This window comes from Natator depressus, chromosome 1 (assembly GCF_965152275.1).
Source record: "Natator depressus isolate rNatDep1 chromosome 1, rNatDep2.hap1, whole genome shotgun sequence".
In the NCBI taxonomy this organism is placed as follows: Eukaryota; Metazoa; Chordata; order Testudines; family Cheloniidae; genus Natator; species Natator depressus.
Genome location: NC_134234.1, coordinates 283,714,637 through 283,733,004, shown reverse-complemented (window position 1 = coordinate 283,733,004; position 18,368 = coordinate 283,714,637). Strand labels below are relative to the sequence as shown.

Sequence of the window (18,368 nt, the reverse complement as noted above, 5' to 3'; positions counted from 1 at the left end):
TTCAAAGCTCAACAAAGAATATAAGAAGGGTCATGTAATTAATGCATATTAACATGGGTTTATGGAAAATAGATCCTGCCAACTAACTTGATATCTTTGAAGAGCTTACAAGTTTGGATGATAAAGGTAATACCACTGACGTAATATACTTTGGCCTGGTCTACACTGGGGTGGGGGGATCGATCTAAGTTACGCAATGACGTGAATAACATAGCTGAAGTTGATGGACTTAGACCTACTCACTGTGGTGTCTTCACTATGATGAGTCGACTGCTGCCGCTTCCCCGTCAACTCTGCCTGCGCCTCTCGTGGTGCTGGAGTATAGGAGTTGAGGGGAGAGCACTCGGGAGTTGATTTATTGCATCTAGATTACACAATAAATTGACTCCCGCTGGATCGATTGCCGCCCGCCGATCCGGCGGGTAGTATAGACATACCCTTAGACTTCTGTAAGGCATTTGACTTGGTACCGCATGAGATTTTCATTTAAAAAAACAACAACCTAGAACAATATAAAACTAACATGGCACACATTTAAATGGATTAAAAACTGATTGTAACGTAATTGTAAATGGGGAATAGTCACCAAGCAGATGTATTTCCAGTTGGATCCCTCCAGGATTGGTCCTCGGCCCTATGCTATTTAATGTTTTCAATGAATGACCTAGAAGAAAACAAAATCATCAATGAAAATTTGCAAGTGACACACACAGTGGGGGAGTGGTAAATAATGATCACTTAATAAACTAGGCACAAGCAAACAATATGCATTTTAATATGGCTAAATGAATACATCTAGGAACAAAGAACTCAGGTCATACTTACAGGATGGGGGACACTATGCTGGGAAGCAGTGACTGAAAAAATATTTGGGGGTCGAGGTGGATAATCAGCAGAATGTGAGATATGTGTGATACTGTGACTAAAACAGCTGATGCAATCCTTGGATGCAAAAATGGGAATCTTGTGTGAGTAGAGAGATTATTTTATCTCTCTTTGTCAATGGTGCAATCACAGAAGTGAGCTGTAGCTCATGAAAGCTCATGCTCAAATAAATTGGTTAGTCTCTAAGGTGCCACAAGTACTCCTTTTCTTTTTGCGAATACAGACTAACACGGCTGTTACTCTGAAACCTGCATCAATTCTGGTGCTCACAATTCAAGAGGAATGTTGATAAATTGGAGAGGGTTCAGAGAAGAGCTGTGACAATGATTAAAGGATTAGATCATATACCTTATAGGAACAGGCTCAAATTGCTCAATCTATTTAGCATAACAAAGAGAAGGGTAAGGAGTAACTTGATCATAGTCTATAAGTATCTCCATGGGGAGCAAATATTTAATAACGGGCTCTTCAAGCTAATAGAATGGTATAACATAACCCAATGGCTGAAAGTTGAAGCTAGACATTCAGATTGGAAATAAGGCACACATTTTTAACACTGAGGGTAATTAACCAATGGAACAACTTAGCAAGGGTGGTGATGGATTCTCCACTGACAATTTTTACATCAAGATTGGATGTCTTTCTAAAAGATATGCTGTGGATATGGAATTATTTTGGGAAAGTCCTATGGCCTGTATTATACAGGATGTCAGATTACATGATCACAGTGGTCTATTCTGGCCTTGGAATCTGAAGGGAATGAGGCTGCAGGGAAATGTGTGTAGGGAAGTGGGGAAAGAAGACAACAGTTGGGAGGAAGGGACGTTAAATTAAGAACACACAAAGATGGAGTTACTAAGCCTTTTAAAAAAAGACTACCTATTGCTTGAAAGGCAGTTAAAATATCTGCATGTGTTCTTGATATTACTATTTCATTTCATGTAAGCAATCAGTGTAGTTGCTTCAAGGGATGGTGTGAACTCAAATGGGGAAAAGTGGTCCATATTTTGAAAAAGTTTGAAAATTCTTGTGCCAGAATCATCATTTCCTTTAGAAACCCCACTTTCATGATGTTTATAGCCATCATTTTAATTACACATTTAACTAAAACCTGGAGCTGTATTTTTTTTTCATAGCTGGAGAAGAGCAGCTAGAGCTAGCTATTGCACACGTGTTTTGATTTAGTAACCCAAGCATTGTCGATCCTAGTCTAGCAGCAGCTCAGAGTTTGAAAGGGGAGCCTCTTGTCAGTGTCCATGCCACAGACCCTTTCTGGTTGTATCAAGAAGCTGTTCTAATGGGCTGGGCAAGATAGAACTCTCTTTGAAATTCTTTGCTGCTCCTAACAGTGAATCCAGAGCAACAAGATACTCTCTCTTTCCAAGGGCTGGGAATGCTGTAGACAGAAACGGCCGAAATAGAAAGATGGGTGAGAAACTGAACCTAAGCATTTCAGCTCTGAGTACTAATCACGGTACCATCAGGCCAATCCTATACTTCTGCTTTTTTATTAAGATCAACTGATTTCCCTACTTAACCAAGAGTTTCACTGCAACCACAAAAACAGAATTTCTAAAAGATGTACTGCTTCTGGGTGCTTGTGTACGAGTCCATTTCTGCATTGGCTATATTCAGTTCACAAGCAAAAAGATGTCAGACCAGCATAGTCATATGTTGCCACTAGTAATAAAAATTCTGCAGGCTAAATTAGGCCCTTAGTGACACACCTGTACCTTGAATGAGTTTGTACAGGTGTAACTGACGGGAACTTATTAAACATTTTCTTAATGCACTGGTTTTTGAAGCACAAATGCCTACCAAAAGATTTAATGGGGGGGACGGGGATGGACCTGAAACTACTTAATTCTCAAAGGAGGAACTGTGTTAAGTATCAGCCCTCACAATGTTTGAAGGTTTCGGAGTAGCAGCCGTGTTAGTCTGTATTCGCAAAAAGAAAAGGAGGACTTGTGGCACCTTAGAGACTAACAAATTTATTTGAGCATAAGCTTCCGTGAGCTACAGCTCACTTCATCGGATGCACGAAAGCTTATTATGCTCAAATAAATTTGTTAGTCTCTAAGGTGCCACAAGTCCTCCTTTTCTTTTTCCGAATGTTTGAAGCTGTTTCCCATTTTGATTGGCTAGGTATGGATGGTTCCATTCAAAATGCTGCTCATTTGGCACCTTAAGAAGCTGTACTTGAATGGCCAAAATAATAATTTAACTGTCTTCTATGGACAAGGAAACCAGTCTTTGTCAGTGAGATTGTACAATATTTAGGGCAGGGGCTCTCAAACTTCATAGCACCGCAACCCCCTTCTGACAACAAAAATTACTACACGATCCCACAAGGGGGGACCGAAGCCTGAGCCCCTCCAAGCCCCATTGCCCTGTTGGGGGGGGGAAGAAGGGCCCAAGCCCAAGCCCCACCTCCCCGGAAGGGCAGGGGGACAAAGCACAAGGACTTCAGCCCCAGGCAGGCAGCCTGTAACCTGATCCCTACCAGCCAGGGTTGAGGCAATCAGGCTTCAACTTTGCCCCCGGGCAATAGGGCTTGGGCTTCAGCCCTCAGCCCCAGCAAGTCTAATGCCAGGCCTGGCGACCCTATTAAAATGGGGTTGCCACCCACTTTGGGGTCCTGACCCATAGTTTGAGAACTGATGGTTTAGGGCAGTGGTTCTCAAACTTTTGTACTGGTGACCCCTTTCAAATAGCAAGCCTATGAGTGTGATGCCCCTTATAAATTAAAAACACTTTTTAATATATTTAACACCATTATAAATGCTGGATGCAAAGTGGGGTTTGGGGTGGAGGCTGGCAGCTTGTGACCCCCTATGTAATAACCTCACAACCCCCCGAGGGGTCCCAACCCCCAGTTTGAGAACACCTGGTTTAGGGTAATGAAACTGAGCCTCAGCTCTCCAACACTGGGCTATTTACAGATCTGCTTCTGCCCAGTCTCCCTCAGGAAGATTTTATTTTCCAGCTGTTTCCCCACCAGGAAAGGATTTTGCTGAGCGGCTACTACCCGTTCTCTGCAGGTCAGGTAGTGTGGGGGCATTTTTGCTGTGTTCAGTCTCACCCTGGGGACACAGATTCGGGGTGTAGGGTGGGGGTGGGGAATATTATGACTCATGGGAGGCAAACGCTCGACTGGGAGGCTGCTTGGGGCCCTCGCTCCTCTGACGGCGAGAAACCTCGTTCCCAGCGGGGTCCATTCATCCGCGGCCAGTTCCTAGCGACCCCTGCCTAGGCCGGCCCAGCACCCCCGCTTCGCTGGCTCGTCTCCCGCCAGGGGGCGAGCGGATTGCGAGCGAGCGACCTCCCCGGGCTGGGCGGGTTTGGGCCGGGGCTGCCTCCGCCGGCCCTGCCCGCCCCCTGGCTCTGCAAGCGGAAGCTCCCGCGCCCCGCCCCCGGTGTGGCGTGGTGGTGGGCGGGGGAGGGCGGCGACCCCTGCCCGCCCGGGTGCGCTGGCTGCGGGCGGGCTGCCTGCTCCGTACTCGTTGGCTGGGCAGCCGGCCCGGCTGAGCGCGGAGGAACCGGGGGCGCCGGCTGGGCTGCCGGGCGCCATGGGCTCGGGGCCGGGGCCGGGCTGGCTGGCGGCCGGGCTGCTGGTGAACCTGGTCGCCTCCATCTGCATCGTGTTCCTGAACAAGTGGCTCTACGTGCGGCTCGGCTTCCCCAACCTGAGCCTGACGCTGGTGCACTTCGCCGCCACCTGGCTCGGCCTCGGCCTGTGCCAGGCGCTGCGCATCTTCGCCCCCAAGAGCCTGCGGCCCCGCCAGGTGCTGCCCCTGGCGCTCAGCTTCTGCGGCTTCGTGGTGTTCACCAACCTGTCCCTGCAGAGCAACACCATCGGCACCTACCAGCTGGCCAAGGCCATGACCACGCCGGCCATCGTGGCCATCCAGAGCCTCTTTTACGGCAAGAGCTTCCCCCTGCGCATCAAGCTGACCCTGGTGAGCGCCGGGCGCGGGCACCGCCGCGCCCGTCCCCGCTTCCAGTCTCTCTGCCTTGGCCGGATCGGGGAGCCCCCAGGGGGAGACCGGGGGGGGGGAGCGGATCGGGGAGCCCCCGGCGCGGGGGGAGGCAGCTTCCTCTGTCTTTCCCCTCTTGCCCCTTGCCAAAGGGTTGTTTCCCCCTTTCCAGCCACGTTACCGCCTGTCCCTTTGGCGCTCGCTGAGTAAATCTGTTAGTTGAGTCACCAGGATGTCGCTGGTTCTGTGGCTCCTTGGGCAGATGCGCTGGGTTAATGGGCATGTACCTTCTCTCTTGTGCTGGTGAGTGGGGTCGAGGTGCTGTTGCTTGTGTGGACTGCGGGGAAACCTCTGAAATAGGTAGTCATGAGCAAAACCGCAGCCCCATCACCAAATGCCGCCAGCCCATCTCTGGCTACTAGGGGCCTCCATGGAATCTCAACTCTTGTGGGTCAGTGTGATGGCCTTCACGTTACTTTGATACTTTTTCATACCATCAAGGGATTGTAGCAGTGTTATATGGGGCTTCTGTCCTGTTTGCCAGCGCCTGAGAGGCAGCATGGGAGACAGTGCAAGTCAATCTTTGTAAAATTCTCTAAAGATGAAATGCGCTAAGTGTTATTACTTTAAAATACAATTTGTGTATCGCTCATGCCATGTCTTAATCACGGAATATAGCTTTACAATCTCTAGTTATAAAGCTTGAGTAACTCCAGATAAAAGGGTGACGTGTGTGCAGACCTTTCCAAAACATTGGGGGAGAACAAGTTTTGATCCATTGAGTTTCATCTGCAGCAAATGTAAATAATAGCCAACATTTTCTTTCCTTACAGATTCCCATAACTTTAGGTGTATTCCTAAATTCCTATTATGATGTGAAGTTTAACTTCCTTGGAATGGTGTTTGCTACCCTTGGTGTTCTAGTTACATCCCTTTATCAAGTGGTTAGTAACTTGTTCTTCTCTATATGCATGTTTCATAACAAAAATAACGTTTTGACACCTTGTTTCAAATTTCAGAAACTAATAGAGGCAGGCTAAGTGGTCTGGAAATAGTATGTCTTAAGTTAGTCATGGTCTGTAGTAGTAGGGAAGAGATTTCTGGTGCTACACAGCTCTTTAGCAGAAAAGGGCATAACAAGATACAGTGGTTGGAAGCCGAAGCTCAGCTAACTCAGACTAGAATTTTAAGGCACACATTTGTAACAGTGAGTGTAATAACCATTGGCACAACTTACTTAGTAACATGGTAGAGTCTCTGTCACTTGAAGTCTTTAAATCAAAACTGGATAGCTTTCTAAAAGATACGCTATCGCTCAAATAGAAGTTACGGGCTTGAGGCAGGAATCACTAGGTGAGGTTCTATTGACTGTCATGCTAGGTGATGGTGATGTGCTTTTTTGGCATTAAAAATCTATGAAAAGAGGAGGAGAAACAAGCAAAGTTACTGTGATGGTGCAACATTACATGGGAGGCAGAACTGCTAGTTGGCCTATGGGTGAAATTCTATCCTGTGCTTTCTTAGAAAGCCCTTAAATAGAATTTAGCATAATTATAGTTATATTTTAATTTAGAACAGAGATTATTTCAGTATAGTAAATTCTCTTATATAATGAATGCTGTATTACTGACAGTAAATGCTCTTTATTAAATGTTAGCTTTATTATAGTTAAGTGCAATAAAATATAAAATCAATGCCTTGAAAATAATTTGTCTAAGGGTTTTCATTTATAACATTCATTTTACTAATCATAGATGCAAATATAACAGTAGTTGTATTAAATTATACATGCTGAAAATCTCAGTTGTAATCAGTATCAAAATGAAGTTTAGTATATGTATAATTAAAGGAAGGAAAACCCTGGAATTATAAAAATGTTAGTCATGCTTGTTAGCATATATATCGAAATGCCAACTAAGGTGGGGGCATAGGGAAAGTAACAGCAGTTAGAAGTAGATTTTATTTAAACATACTTTAAAGTATTACTAGAATTATTTCTTGTGAATGTCTGTCAATAAGAATATATTACAGGGCTATTGCATATTAAGGTACATTATGAACTTTTCAGTGGTTCTCAACCAGGGGTACGCAGAAGTCTTCCGGGGGTTCATCAACTCATTTAGATATTTGTCTAGTTTTACAACAGACTATATAAAAAACACTGGCAAAGTCAGTACAAACTAAAATTTCACACAGACAACGACTTTATACTGCTCTATATACTGTACACTGAAATGTAAGTATAATATTTATATTCCAATTGATTTATTTTATAATTTTATGGTAAAAATGAGCAAGTAAGCATTTTTTCTGTAATAATGTGCTGTGACACTTCAGTATTTTATGCTTGATTTTGTAAGCAAGCACTTTTTAAGTGAGGTGAAACGTGGGGTACTGAAGACAAATCAGACTCCTGGAAAGGTTGAGAGCCACTGGTTTAAAGAGTTGCCTAAAATATGCTGTTCAAATGTTACATGCTTTCACACACATTTGTGGTAACTGCATGCAAGTAACTTGATGCAGTCAGCTATGACTTTAATAATTGTGCTCAGGCATCCCATAATAGTAGAAAGTTGAAAAGATAGGTAGTTTCTGTAATACTGCTTGCTCTTATTGGAAGAAGGTACTGAGCCCTAGCGAGGCTACATCTAGAATTGGTGTGAGAATGAAAGGAGCCAGCTTTTTCCAACCCCCCCCTATTTATCTCTCCTCCTCAAGTGGCAGATCTTTCATAGAGTATGTGAGGAGACAAAGAATAGAGAGAAGATGAAGGGAGGAAGATTCAAGCATTAGCCATCAGACATTGTGATGAAAAAGCTCTTTCAGCCAATTCTCTTCCTTCCTCATATGCCTGCATCCAGTGGCTTACCACTGTGTACTCAGAATGGGGGGGAAGACTAACACACATGCATCTGGTTAAAATATTTGGTGTTCAGTAAATGGAAGTGGAAAACATAACAATCATGCTATTTATTATGTAGTGCCAGCCATGTGAGAGTCCCCCCTTATTAGTAATCAAGTTGCTTTTATATGAGGACTTGATTTTCCTCATGTTTAACAACTTTATCTCTTGGTTTTAGTGGGTAGGAGCCAAGCAGCATGAGTTGCAGGTTAACTCTATGCAGTTGCTGTACTATCAGGCACCAATGTCCTCTGCCATGTTGTTGTGTATCGTACCCTTCTTTGAGCCAGTATTTGGAGAAGGGGGGATATTTGGACCCTGGACACTTTCTGCTGTGGTAAGATTTTATATTTTATTTTTTTAATTTAACACCAGTGATCTTATCACTTAATATAACAGCTTCACATACAGTCATTGACAGTGAATGTGATGGGGGCTGTGAGGAAAGAGAATCACTCCCTGCTCCCCTTAATTGTTTAAGCCCCACTATGTGAGAGAGGAGTATCTCTGTCAACATGTTTGTCTGTGGCCTGGTCTACGCTTAGGTCAAAATAGCTACAGCACTCAGGGGTGTGAAAATCCACACCCCTAAGAGCTGTAGCTACACCATCCTAAACCCAGTATAAATGTAGCTAGATTGGTGGGTGGCTGTTTCCCTCAACCTAGCTGTCAGGGAGGTGGAGTGACAGAAAAACCCCATTTGTAGGATGTGTCTATGCTACCGGGTTATGTCGCTATAGTCCCTGTGGTGTAGAAGTGGCCTAAGAGTGTTCTCGCCTTATCCTTGTTTTTGGTTAGAGGTCATTTTAGTAACAGGGAAAAAAGTAGATATTGGCTCCCTCTAAAGTTCAGGAATAAGTAACTTTTTAAACAGTTTATTTAGGAAGCTTTAGTTGCCATGTAAATATTAGAAACACAACAATCATTACAACAGTGAGCTTTTGTTTAGAGACATGATACAGTAATATAGTCATCAGATTTCTCTCTTCTACAGGGTGTTACTTTCATAGTGAGCATCATTACAACATGTCATTTCTAGTGATTTTTATTAAATTAAGTAAAATCTCTGATGACACGTATTTAACAAACCAGACATCTATCAAATGTTAATATTTAAAAAAATTGACAGTTGTGCCGGTTATTTGCAGGTGAATGTGCTTTTTCTGAGTATTCAGTAAATGGTAACCAAATATCTAAGTGTCTATTTGTCCTCTGTGTGTTTTGCTGGGGACATAACTGGTGTGTTAATATTTCCATGACAACCTTCCATATTTTGTGAACCATTCCTCTAGAGTTGGACCATTTTTCTTTTCCCAACGAGAAGCTTGTCCTAGTTTTTTAAAGTACAATTATGTAAATGACCCTTGAGCCAGCAGTCACTCTCCACTGTGGGAAAGATACAAATGCTTTCACTGCTCTTGGATTTCACTTCTGGGGGAGGAGTGCTGGTAGTGGTTACCTTCTGCAGTCAGTAGCTGCTTTGTCCTGGGAGGGCTCTAATCTCCTTCTTCATCCTCATCTTCTTGATGTCCCTCAAGAGGATCAGGGCTCAAATATATATTCATTACATACTATTGTCTAAGGCGGGAGGTATCTTTAATTAATTTAGAAAGTGCCAGTTACCCAGTTAGTGATATGTCACGTAATGATTGATGCAAGATCTCTCTCTTAATGGTACTGATTAGTCACAACAAATGGGACAGATATCTCATAATTATTTCTGTAACCTTAACTAAGTTTTGCATCTAAAAGCTGTGATCTCTTAAATATGGTTATGGAACATCATTTTTGTGAGAGAGCAGTTGAGTATCTGGGGCTATTTCTCAGACATAGCAAGTAAAGAGAAAGAAGATACGCATTTTGACGCACAATTCACCATTTGAGACCATGTTCTGAACTTCTTAAATCATCAGTGTCTACCTTAAATTAGAACTCATGTTTGCCTTTTGTTTGCTCTCTTCTCTTGTGTGATATCTTACTGATTTGCATTTGACAGTAAAGAAACCTCATTAAACAATTTGGGGTGTAACTAGAGATGGTCAGAAATATATGTTAGATTACTGACTGTGTCCATTAATCCACAGTTAATGGTGCTGCTGTCTGGTATAATAGCCTTTATGGTAAACTTGTCCATTTACTGGATCATTGGAAACACATCACCTGTCACGTATCCTTTTATTATTGGCCACTCCCATTGTTTTCAGATGAATGGCAGTATCCAGCCAAGTATATTTCACAATGAAAAAAGCCCATTGGACAAATAGGCTGGTAAATTTACCTGCTTTATTGTGAATGTTAAAACTGGAAAAGCACAATTGAGTTTCTCAGTGTTCTTTCTCTCAATATGTACAGACAGTTCTGGTTAATTTAGTAGTAAGAACTTTATGTCCATAAGAACAGTATTAAAACATTTACATGTGTTCTGGTGACTATATAGTAAATGCATAAAGTGATTCCTGTTTGTATATCAAATATCAGTTAATTTGTAAAGCACTTTGTGCGAAAGGTGTTACATAAATGCAAGTTGTTAATTATAATTGCACAGAAAATTGAAAAGTTGTGTGAATACAAATTGATGTCCATTTTGGGGATAGATAGTGAATCTATTAAGCATTCATATGTTTATTTTTAATATTTTGACTATTTGTTATGATCCTTAACAGAGATGTGTAGATATAATATGTTTGGACACTTCAAGTTCTGCATCACTTTGTTGGGAGGGTACCTGTTGTTTAAAGATCCACTGTCACTTAATCAACTCCTTGGGATTTTGTGTACTTTGTTAGGCATTTTAGCTTATACCCATTTCAAACTTAGTGAGCAGGAAGGGAGTAAGAGTAAACTGGTTCAGCGTCCATAAATCAAGATATTCTGGAGATAATAAATAAACCTTCAAAGGGAGGGAAAACCGGTATTAAATATGCACTGATTGTAAAATGGGCAAAATAGCTGAAATAAAATTTGTATTAGTATTACCACCAGGATCATCATGCTGGAAAAAAAAATAAAATGAATCATTACATAAAACATATTTGCCATCTTAGTCCAGCCTATATTTAAATAGTAAAAAGAAAAGGAGTACTTGTGGCACCTTAGAGAAGTACTCCTTTTCTTTTTGCGGATACAGACCAACACGGCTGCTACTCTGAAACCTATTTAAATAGTAACATTTAAAAAAATGATCAAGTGGTCCAAGTCAAATTAGAATGGAAATGCTATAGAAGTAATTACGACTTTCACACTGAAATAAAATGAGCTCATCTTGGTTAATGTTACAGTAAATGCTGAAGGAATTAATTTTGCCCTTTGTGATATCATGCCCGTGTTACTATTGTAAAAAATCTTGTTCGAAACACTTATATGCAAATATTCTGGTACGTGACAGCACATGCTTCCTGTTTGTCTGGTAGATTAAAAGGCAACATGCTTTTTTTGTTTTTTTTTTTTGGTGTTTTGTTTTGTTTTTTTAAACTGTCAAACATAATTCTGATTCTGACATGCTTGCTTACATGTTTGGCATAACTACCTGAATAACTTTCAGTAGAAGGGCTCAGATAAAATTATTAGTGGAGTGGAGACTCAGGCAACTGATCTAACTAGTTATCAATTTAAACCAAAACCGAACACCCCAAACTTTGGGAAAGTTGGAAACCGGCTCTGAACTTTGCAGCTCAAGTTCATCTGTAGATCTACCAGGATATTTAGTAAGTCACTAGTGTTTTGGAAAACATTCTGTTTCTGCTTCATGATTTTCTAGTGTCAAAAATGGACTTTCACATGACTTTTTGAACCTTCGTGGGCTTAGTAAAGCTACATAGCTTGCTTTAATTGCCATATGAAAATGGTTTTGCAAGTAAGAACCCAAACACCCACCTGTTTTGGGCAGCAGATAAACTATGCCAAGACTCGGTCCAAAGAAATCTTTAAGTTAAAAAATCTAAGTAGGTAGGATGTGGGAGTTGAACCTCCTGTTGTTCTAATCCTTTCCCTAATGTGCACCTGTAGTTCCCTCAAAAGGGCAAGGTGCATCCTATATTTGCATCCTATATCCTACCATTGTTACTGTTTGTATAGGGAAAGGCCAATGGGTTGCTGAGAAATTTAATTTCTGTCATGCTGCCAATAATATACTGGAAAGACAATCTCTTCAAGGGAATCTGCAGCAGGTGAGACCTTGGGATGGGCATAGGTTCCACTGTAAATTGTGGGTGCTTTGAAGATTACCTTGGGCCAGAGCTGTGCATAGTTTTTGGGCTATTTGGAAAGGCAGGTTTATGGGCCATATTGTAGAAAATTGAAAGTTACATCAATTTTCCTGCTTTCAGTAAACATGGTAGAAACATAAGTTTGCCAGATTGGCAAGTGATTAGAATTTATTCGCATTACTGCACTGGCATTTTGTTTTATCTTCATTTATTTATAGTTGCTTTAAAGAGGAAAATCATATGAACAGAAACGTGTTTAGGTTTTACAGCCACCAACATAAATGGTTGGGTGGGTAGTTCTTCTAAGCTTTTTTTACAGATTAAATTATCAGAAACCTTAACGCTATGATAATGTGCAAGAAGCAATCTCAATCAAGTTATTTTTACAATGAGGCCTGTTTTCAGGCTTGTACCTTGTTCAGTTTTTGGAGTTTGATTTTTAAAAACAATTTCTCTTGTGTAGCTTAAATTTACATTAGAATATTGAAACAACACAGAGTAATCTGAACAGTTGACATCTTTACCAACAGTATCTGAGGCATTGTACAGGTTCAAGGAAAATTTCTTTTGTATACATTTTTATAAATCTATAATTTGTTAGAATTTAAAGACAAATATGGACTGCTATGAAATATGTGCAGAACAGTGCAGTCTTTAGGTGCATATTCTTCAGTACATGCACTGAGAAAAGAGTTTGCAATGATTTGTGCTGTGCACAAGCTCTTCTAAAATGTAAATACACCATGAGGACGTTCTTAGGGTTAGAAATAAGATGCCTGAAAAGCCTGTGTGATGACAAAATCTGAGATGGGATTGATGTATATAACGAGAAAAGAACTGAATGAAAATGTATGGTGGTGCAAATGATTTTCACCACAGCATCTGATCTTCAAAATGGCAAAAGAAAATTAAGTAAGTAATTCAAAAGCATTGGTTACTGAAAAGGCTACATTATAAATATAGTCTGTTGCTGGAAAATGTACAAGTTCTGTAGGTCACTTCAGTGACCGGATTTTTTTCATATAGTTAACAGTTCTACTTTGGGTTTTACCTAGTATGACTGATGAATAAAACAATTCTTGAACTTCTCTCTTGTCTGTCTTTGTCAAATGTTTCAAAATATTAAACAGGGAAGACTTGCGTAATCATGGGCTAAATAGATTCCTTGATACGTAGCTAATTAATTACGTGACCTGTACTGTACCTCTAGTTATTGTTCTGTTTTTGAGAAGAGGTGTAGCTGGATTTTTTCTCATTGAATTGACTGCATTTTTAATGAAATGTCTGGGGCATCTATGATATAAGACAAGTACCACTTGTGGTTTTATAAACATATTATACATGCTCGAGGTCACACACTTCATTGCTTCTGTGGGGCAATCTCACTGCATTCAGAGGCTCCTTGAATCCATTCCCCTACCCCAAGACTTCGTGTGCCATTTTCCCATCCCTCTGTATTTCAGGGACTCACTGCAACCCCACTCTTACATTAAGGGCTTTCTGTACTGTCTCCCCCTGTCCCCCTCCCCATTAGCCTCTTCTCCCTCCATTCCCCTTTCTCCACATAAATGTCCCTTATTCTCCACTGCATGTCAGGGCTCTGGGCTCCCATGTCCCTCTCCTATCATTTCATTGTCCCACGTTCGTCCCACCCATGCCGGGGACTCTGTGTGCCCCTCATCCTACCTGCCACCCTTCCATTATTTCTTTTCTCTCTTTCTCTCTGGGAGATAAATAATTCTGGGTGTCCACTTTTGAACTGGAGTGGGAAGGTGGGCAGAGTTGAGATGGTGGACTTAATATACTGGAAGATGTTAATAGCAGCCATCAACAGATTCTTTTGCTCTCTTGACAGTTGAAGGCCAACAAGCTGTAAGGAGCTCCATGTGTCCCCCACTTTTCCACCTTCTGGTTTTCACCAAAACCAGAAGAGTTCTGCCCACTGATGCCTAGATACAGCATTCCCTGAAATTTTGGAATTGACCGGCCACAGTGTTTAAAAGTTCTTGTGTTAGATCCAAACAAAGAACAATTGTTGTGTCAAATGTGGGGCCTCATTTCATTCAGCCAATTATGGTTCTGACTTTGGATGAGTTACAGGAGGGAAGTGCCTCATTTTCCCCATCTGTAAAATGGAGATAATAAAGACCTCCTTTGTAAAACACTTTAAGATCTACTAATAAAAATTGTTGTGTAAGAGCTGGATATTAAGCACTTCTGTATCCAAATCAGACCAGGAAAAATTACACTATTTTAGGATCCAGTCCTATTACCATCACTCTCAATCTCCTCTGAAGTCACTGGGCTACTCATAACTAAAACAAACAGGATTAGCTTTTAAATTGTAATTACAGGAGAGGGAAAGGCAGATACCAAAAAAAAAACCAACCCCAGAAAACACAGGTCTTTGTTCCTTTTTCTAAACTATTTGGATTTGGTAGATCTGGCATGTTTCCTCATTTGTGTGTGTGTGTGTGTGTGTCTGTATATAATGTTCTCTGTGCTCACAGAGAGCACACTTACAAATTAATGATCTTTCTTCCAAATACTTGTTCATTAGGAAAGTAACTGGTTCTAATGCATTAAAATGTTGTTTTAATACTTTATTCCGGCTAATTGCCTGTATTTAAGATTCAAAGTCATCTTGCTTTTCATTAACAGTAAACCAGAGAATTAGAATTTTTTTAAATACACATGGTTCCTGTTGTGTGTGTTAATTTGTCAGCTTCAGTCTTTGGTGTTCCCTTGTGACAAAATTAAGCACCACAGCAAGCCTTGCTGTTGAGCTTGCTTATTGGCCCTCTGCCCATGACCTCGGCCCTCTGCCCATGACCTCGGCCCTCCATCTAGGTTGGTGGTAGTCCTTTTCCTTTTCAGAGTGCTACAAAGACCAATGTCTCAATTGCCCTATCTTGAGGGCATGAAGACCCTGGCCTCCTTGAGTGTGGCCTATTTGCTCAGTCCCTTAAGAAGCCCTGTTGGTAGAGGAACCCAAGCCCACCCACTCTGTGTGTTCCAGGGTAGGGCCTTATATAAAGTGGCTGTCATCAATCTCTCTCACCCTTTACTGTTGCCCTGGCTTGCTTCTTACTGTGCTTCACCTTTATACACAGATTATACAGACATTTTTTGTAGCAAATGGGAAACACCAAAATGACGTTGATAAAACCTCTGCATGTTTGGCAGCATTTGTACTTGCTGATCTTGTAGGATTTGACAAACTATGGCAAGGGTTGGGAGCACTGTGCCGGGGGAGCTTTTTCTGCTGATGATAAACAGTTCCTTGTCAGCCTGCAGGCTGAAGGGATGTACTTTGCTGCTGTTCAGTGTATGAAAAGGGGGTTTGTTTTTGGAAGTCTACCTTCAAGACAGAGCTTCCATTCAGCAGGAATTTATCCTGCCTCTGTCTGCTCATGCTAAATGAATGCACAATGGTAGCACAAGGCCAAAGGAACACTGAGGCCTTATTCAGTCTGCCTGTAGTTTTATTAAATTTCTCTGAAATAGTTGTGGACAGGTAGATCACCCTTGATAAAGGGTTTACTCTATAGGAAGGACAGGAAAAAAACATTTCTGTTTAACTAGGAAATATTTGTAAAGCTCTAACGATAAAAATCACTGAGTGCATAGTAACTTATGGACAGCAGGAGCTGCAGAAATATTTAAAGCATACTGAAGTACAACTTAGTTCTAACCAAGAACTTGTTTAGCACATTTGTTCTCATAAAACCTACTGGCAATAAACCCTCTCCACCCAACATCTGTCTTTTAACTGTGCTGTGTCTGTTTATGCGCTTGGGTTGTAAATGATCAGGGATTTTGTTCGTGATGAATATGTTCTAAAGTACCGTGTACAGCTATGGTACTTCCAGTTAGTAGTAATACTTTTTGACAACGGCATAGACAGGTGCTAGTGAAGTTTGTCAGCACATTTGGGAGGACAGAAAGGAGGCAAGCTAAGGCTCTCATTTTAAGCACTGAAAGGAGGGGGCCTTTTAATTCTGTGTTGTTCAAGTCAAATTTAGGATTGCATTACTGACGTTAATACAGAACCTAACTAGGCAGGAGGCTGAAATTCATTTCTGGTTTTGAGAATCAACTTAATTGTTCTTCAGCAGATTGACTGCCTATGTTGGCAAAAACTAGGGTAATGCAGAGTTAAGGAAGATGAATACAGCTGAATCGATAGCTCTGAGACCTGTGAATGTTTGTCTCTGTGTGTTCCTATCCCCCCTTCGCAGTGTGGGAGAGTTTCTGGTATGTCAAAAAGAAAAGGAGGACTTATGGCACCTTAGAGACTAACCAATTTATTTGAGCATAAGCTTTCATGAGCTACAACTCACTTCATTGGATGCATTCAGTGGAAAATACAGTGGGGAGATTTATATACACAGAGAACATGAAACAATGGGTGTTACCATACACACTGTAACCAGAGTGATCAGGTAAGGGTGAGCTATTACCAGCAGGAGAGCGGGGCGGGGACCTTTTATAGTGATAATCAAGGTGGGCCATTTCCAGCAGTTGACAAGAACGTCTGAGGAGCAGTGGGGGGTGGAGGGGGGGGGAATAAACATGGGGAAATAGTTCTACCCTGTGCAATTACCCATCCACTCCCAGTCTCCATCCAAGCCTGCTACTCTGAAATCTGATATGTCAGACATGCCTGTTCTCCGCTTCTCACCCCAGTATCAGCAGTGTGTTCTCTGCTCCAAGCATGCCTGTTCTAAGCTCCCCACTCAGAGGGGCAGGGCTCAGATGCGATGGGCTTAGACCCCCCGCCCGCCATAGAGGGACAAGGCACCCCAGATCCATAAGGAGGTAGAGGCTGAGGCTCAGAGCTCATGGTTCAGCAAGCCCCGCCCCCCGAACCTGGCTCTCATGTGGATGCAGGGAGTGAGGCTAAGACATTCCTGGGGGGGCAAGACAAGATCCCAACTTACATACCGGGTAAGAAGAGGGCACCCGGGCACCCAGACCCCCCCCCAGGCAAGTGCCCCCAAAACCTGGCTCACATGAAGGGCCCATGGAAGTGGGTCAGACCCCACTGATGGGCAGGGGCCCTCAGATCCTAGAAAAGAGACACAGAGGAATAGGGAGTGGGGTTCAGAGACCCTCCAGAGAGGCAGCTCACATGAGGGGCAGGAAGGGGGCCCAGACTTTCCCAGATCCTGGCACACATGCAGAAAGGGAGAATATGGGGCTGATAGGTGCCCCTGTGCTTCCCTAGTCCCCCAGCCCTTCACCCACATGTCCCGTTCCCAGTCCCCATTTAGCCCCCTATCTTGATGCAGCCCCAAATCCCTCACCCCTACTCCCCCCCACTCCTTTGCCCCCTCAAATGCCCCTCTCCTGCCAGGAAACATTTGCATGTCTATCTTTTTAAGAAAAATACTTTGATTGCACCCTCCTCCTGCCCCCATCAAAAAAGCACCACCCTTGACAGAGAGATTTTAGCCATATGCCTTCCAACCTTTTCCAAATTTCTGTGCAACAAGGGCCTTGGACTGAAATTGGATGGATGGGTCAGGTTCAAAGGACCACTGCTTATCCCCTCTGCTTCCTGGGGCTAGGGTCAGGGTCGGGCTCTGTCTGGCAAAAATGGATGGGGCTCTATGTGGGTTCTTGGTTGCCAAGACCCCGCTCCCTGCCCATCTTGCTCCCCAAGGAATAGAGTCCTGTCTTCTTCCCCTGCCAGACAATGCCCCTCTTGATCCCAGCCTTGCCCCTCTGTCTGACAGGGAGCCAGTACTCATGGGGTGCAGCCTACAGCTCCCCACTTCTTGCGGCATGCCCACTGGCCTCAGTGAGCCTGCATAGAGGAGGGTAACTGCCAGGTGGTGGCTGCTGCAGCTGCACCGTCAAAGAGCGAGACAGGCAAAGAACCTAGTCCCAGCAGCCGCACAGAGCCCTGTTGTACCAATAAAATAAAAACCAGCAGCATCTTATTAAAGGGGAAAAGGCAAAATACCACATTTATTGTGAATACAGACAGAATCATAGTAAGCAGTTAGTTATAGCTATAACATTCCACTCAATCTCATATTTATTCACACATTCATTCATACACACACACACACAGGTTCTGCAAGGTTGTTATCATAGTTACCAGCCTTAGAGTTGCTCATGCCAAGCCTCTGGCCAGGTGGCCTGGGCATGAGGAGGGAGCAGGGCCTCGTCAGATGCTCATCTGATGGTCCTGGAAGTTGGTTTGCAGAATCAGACCCCAAAGTTCTCACTTTCGAGAGTCCATTTTTATAGGAATTTCTTCCTATGCCAGTCTATGGGAATTGCTTCATCATGCTGTTGCTGAATCAATCAGCAGATGGCACATTCCTGACGGCTCCGTGCTGACAGATGTTATCTTGTTCTTTGATTCTCCCATCCTTGAGGCTGTTG

General features: G+C 42.7%; 1 protein-coding gene across 1 annotated transcript; it reads left to right on the top strand.

The window, feature by feature from the left end:
- The first annotated feature begins 4,423 nt into the window (after nucleotides 1-4,423).
- Nucleotides 4,424-13,057, top strand: SLC35E3 (solute carrier family 35 member E3). The gene is made up of 5 exons (XM_074942082.1): nucleotides 4,424-4,844; nucleotides 5,696-5,806; nucleotides 7,943-8,101; nucleotides 9,849-9,931; nucleotides 10,438-13,057. Exons 1-5 carry the CDS (start codon nucleotides 4,455-4,457, stop codon nucleotides 10,622-10,624), a joined length of 930 nt encoding a protein of 309 aa, XP_074798183.1. The 5' UTR covers nucleotides 4,424-4,454; the 3' UTR covers nucleotides 10,625-13,057.
- The last annotated feature ends 5,311 nt before the right edge of the window (nucleotides 13,058-18,368 follow it).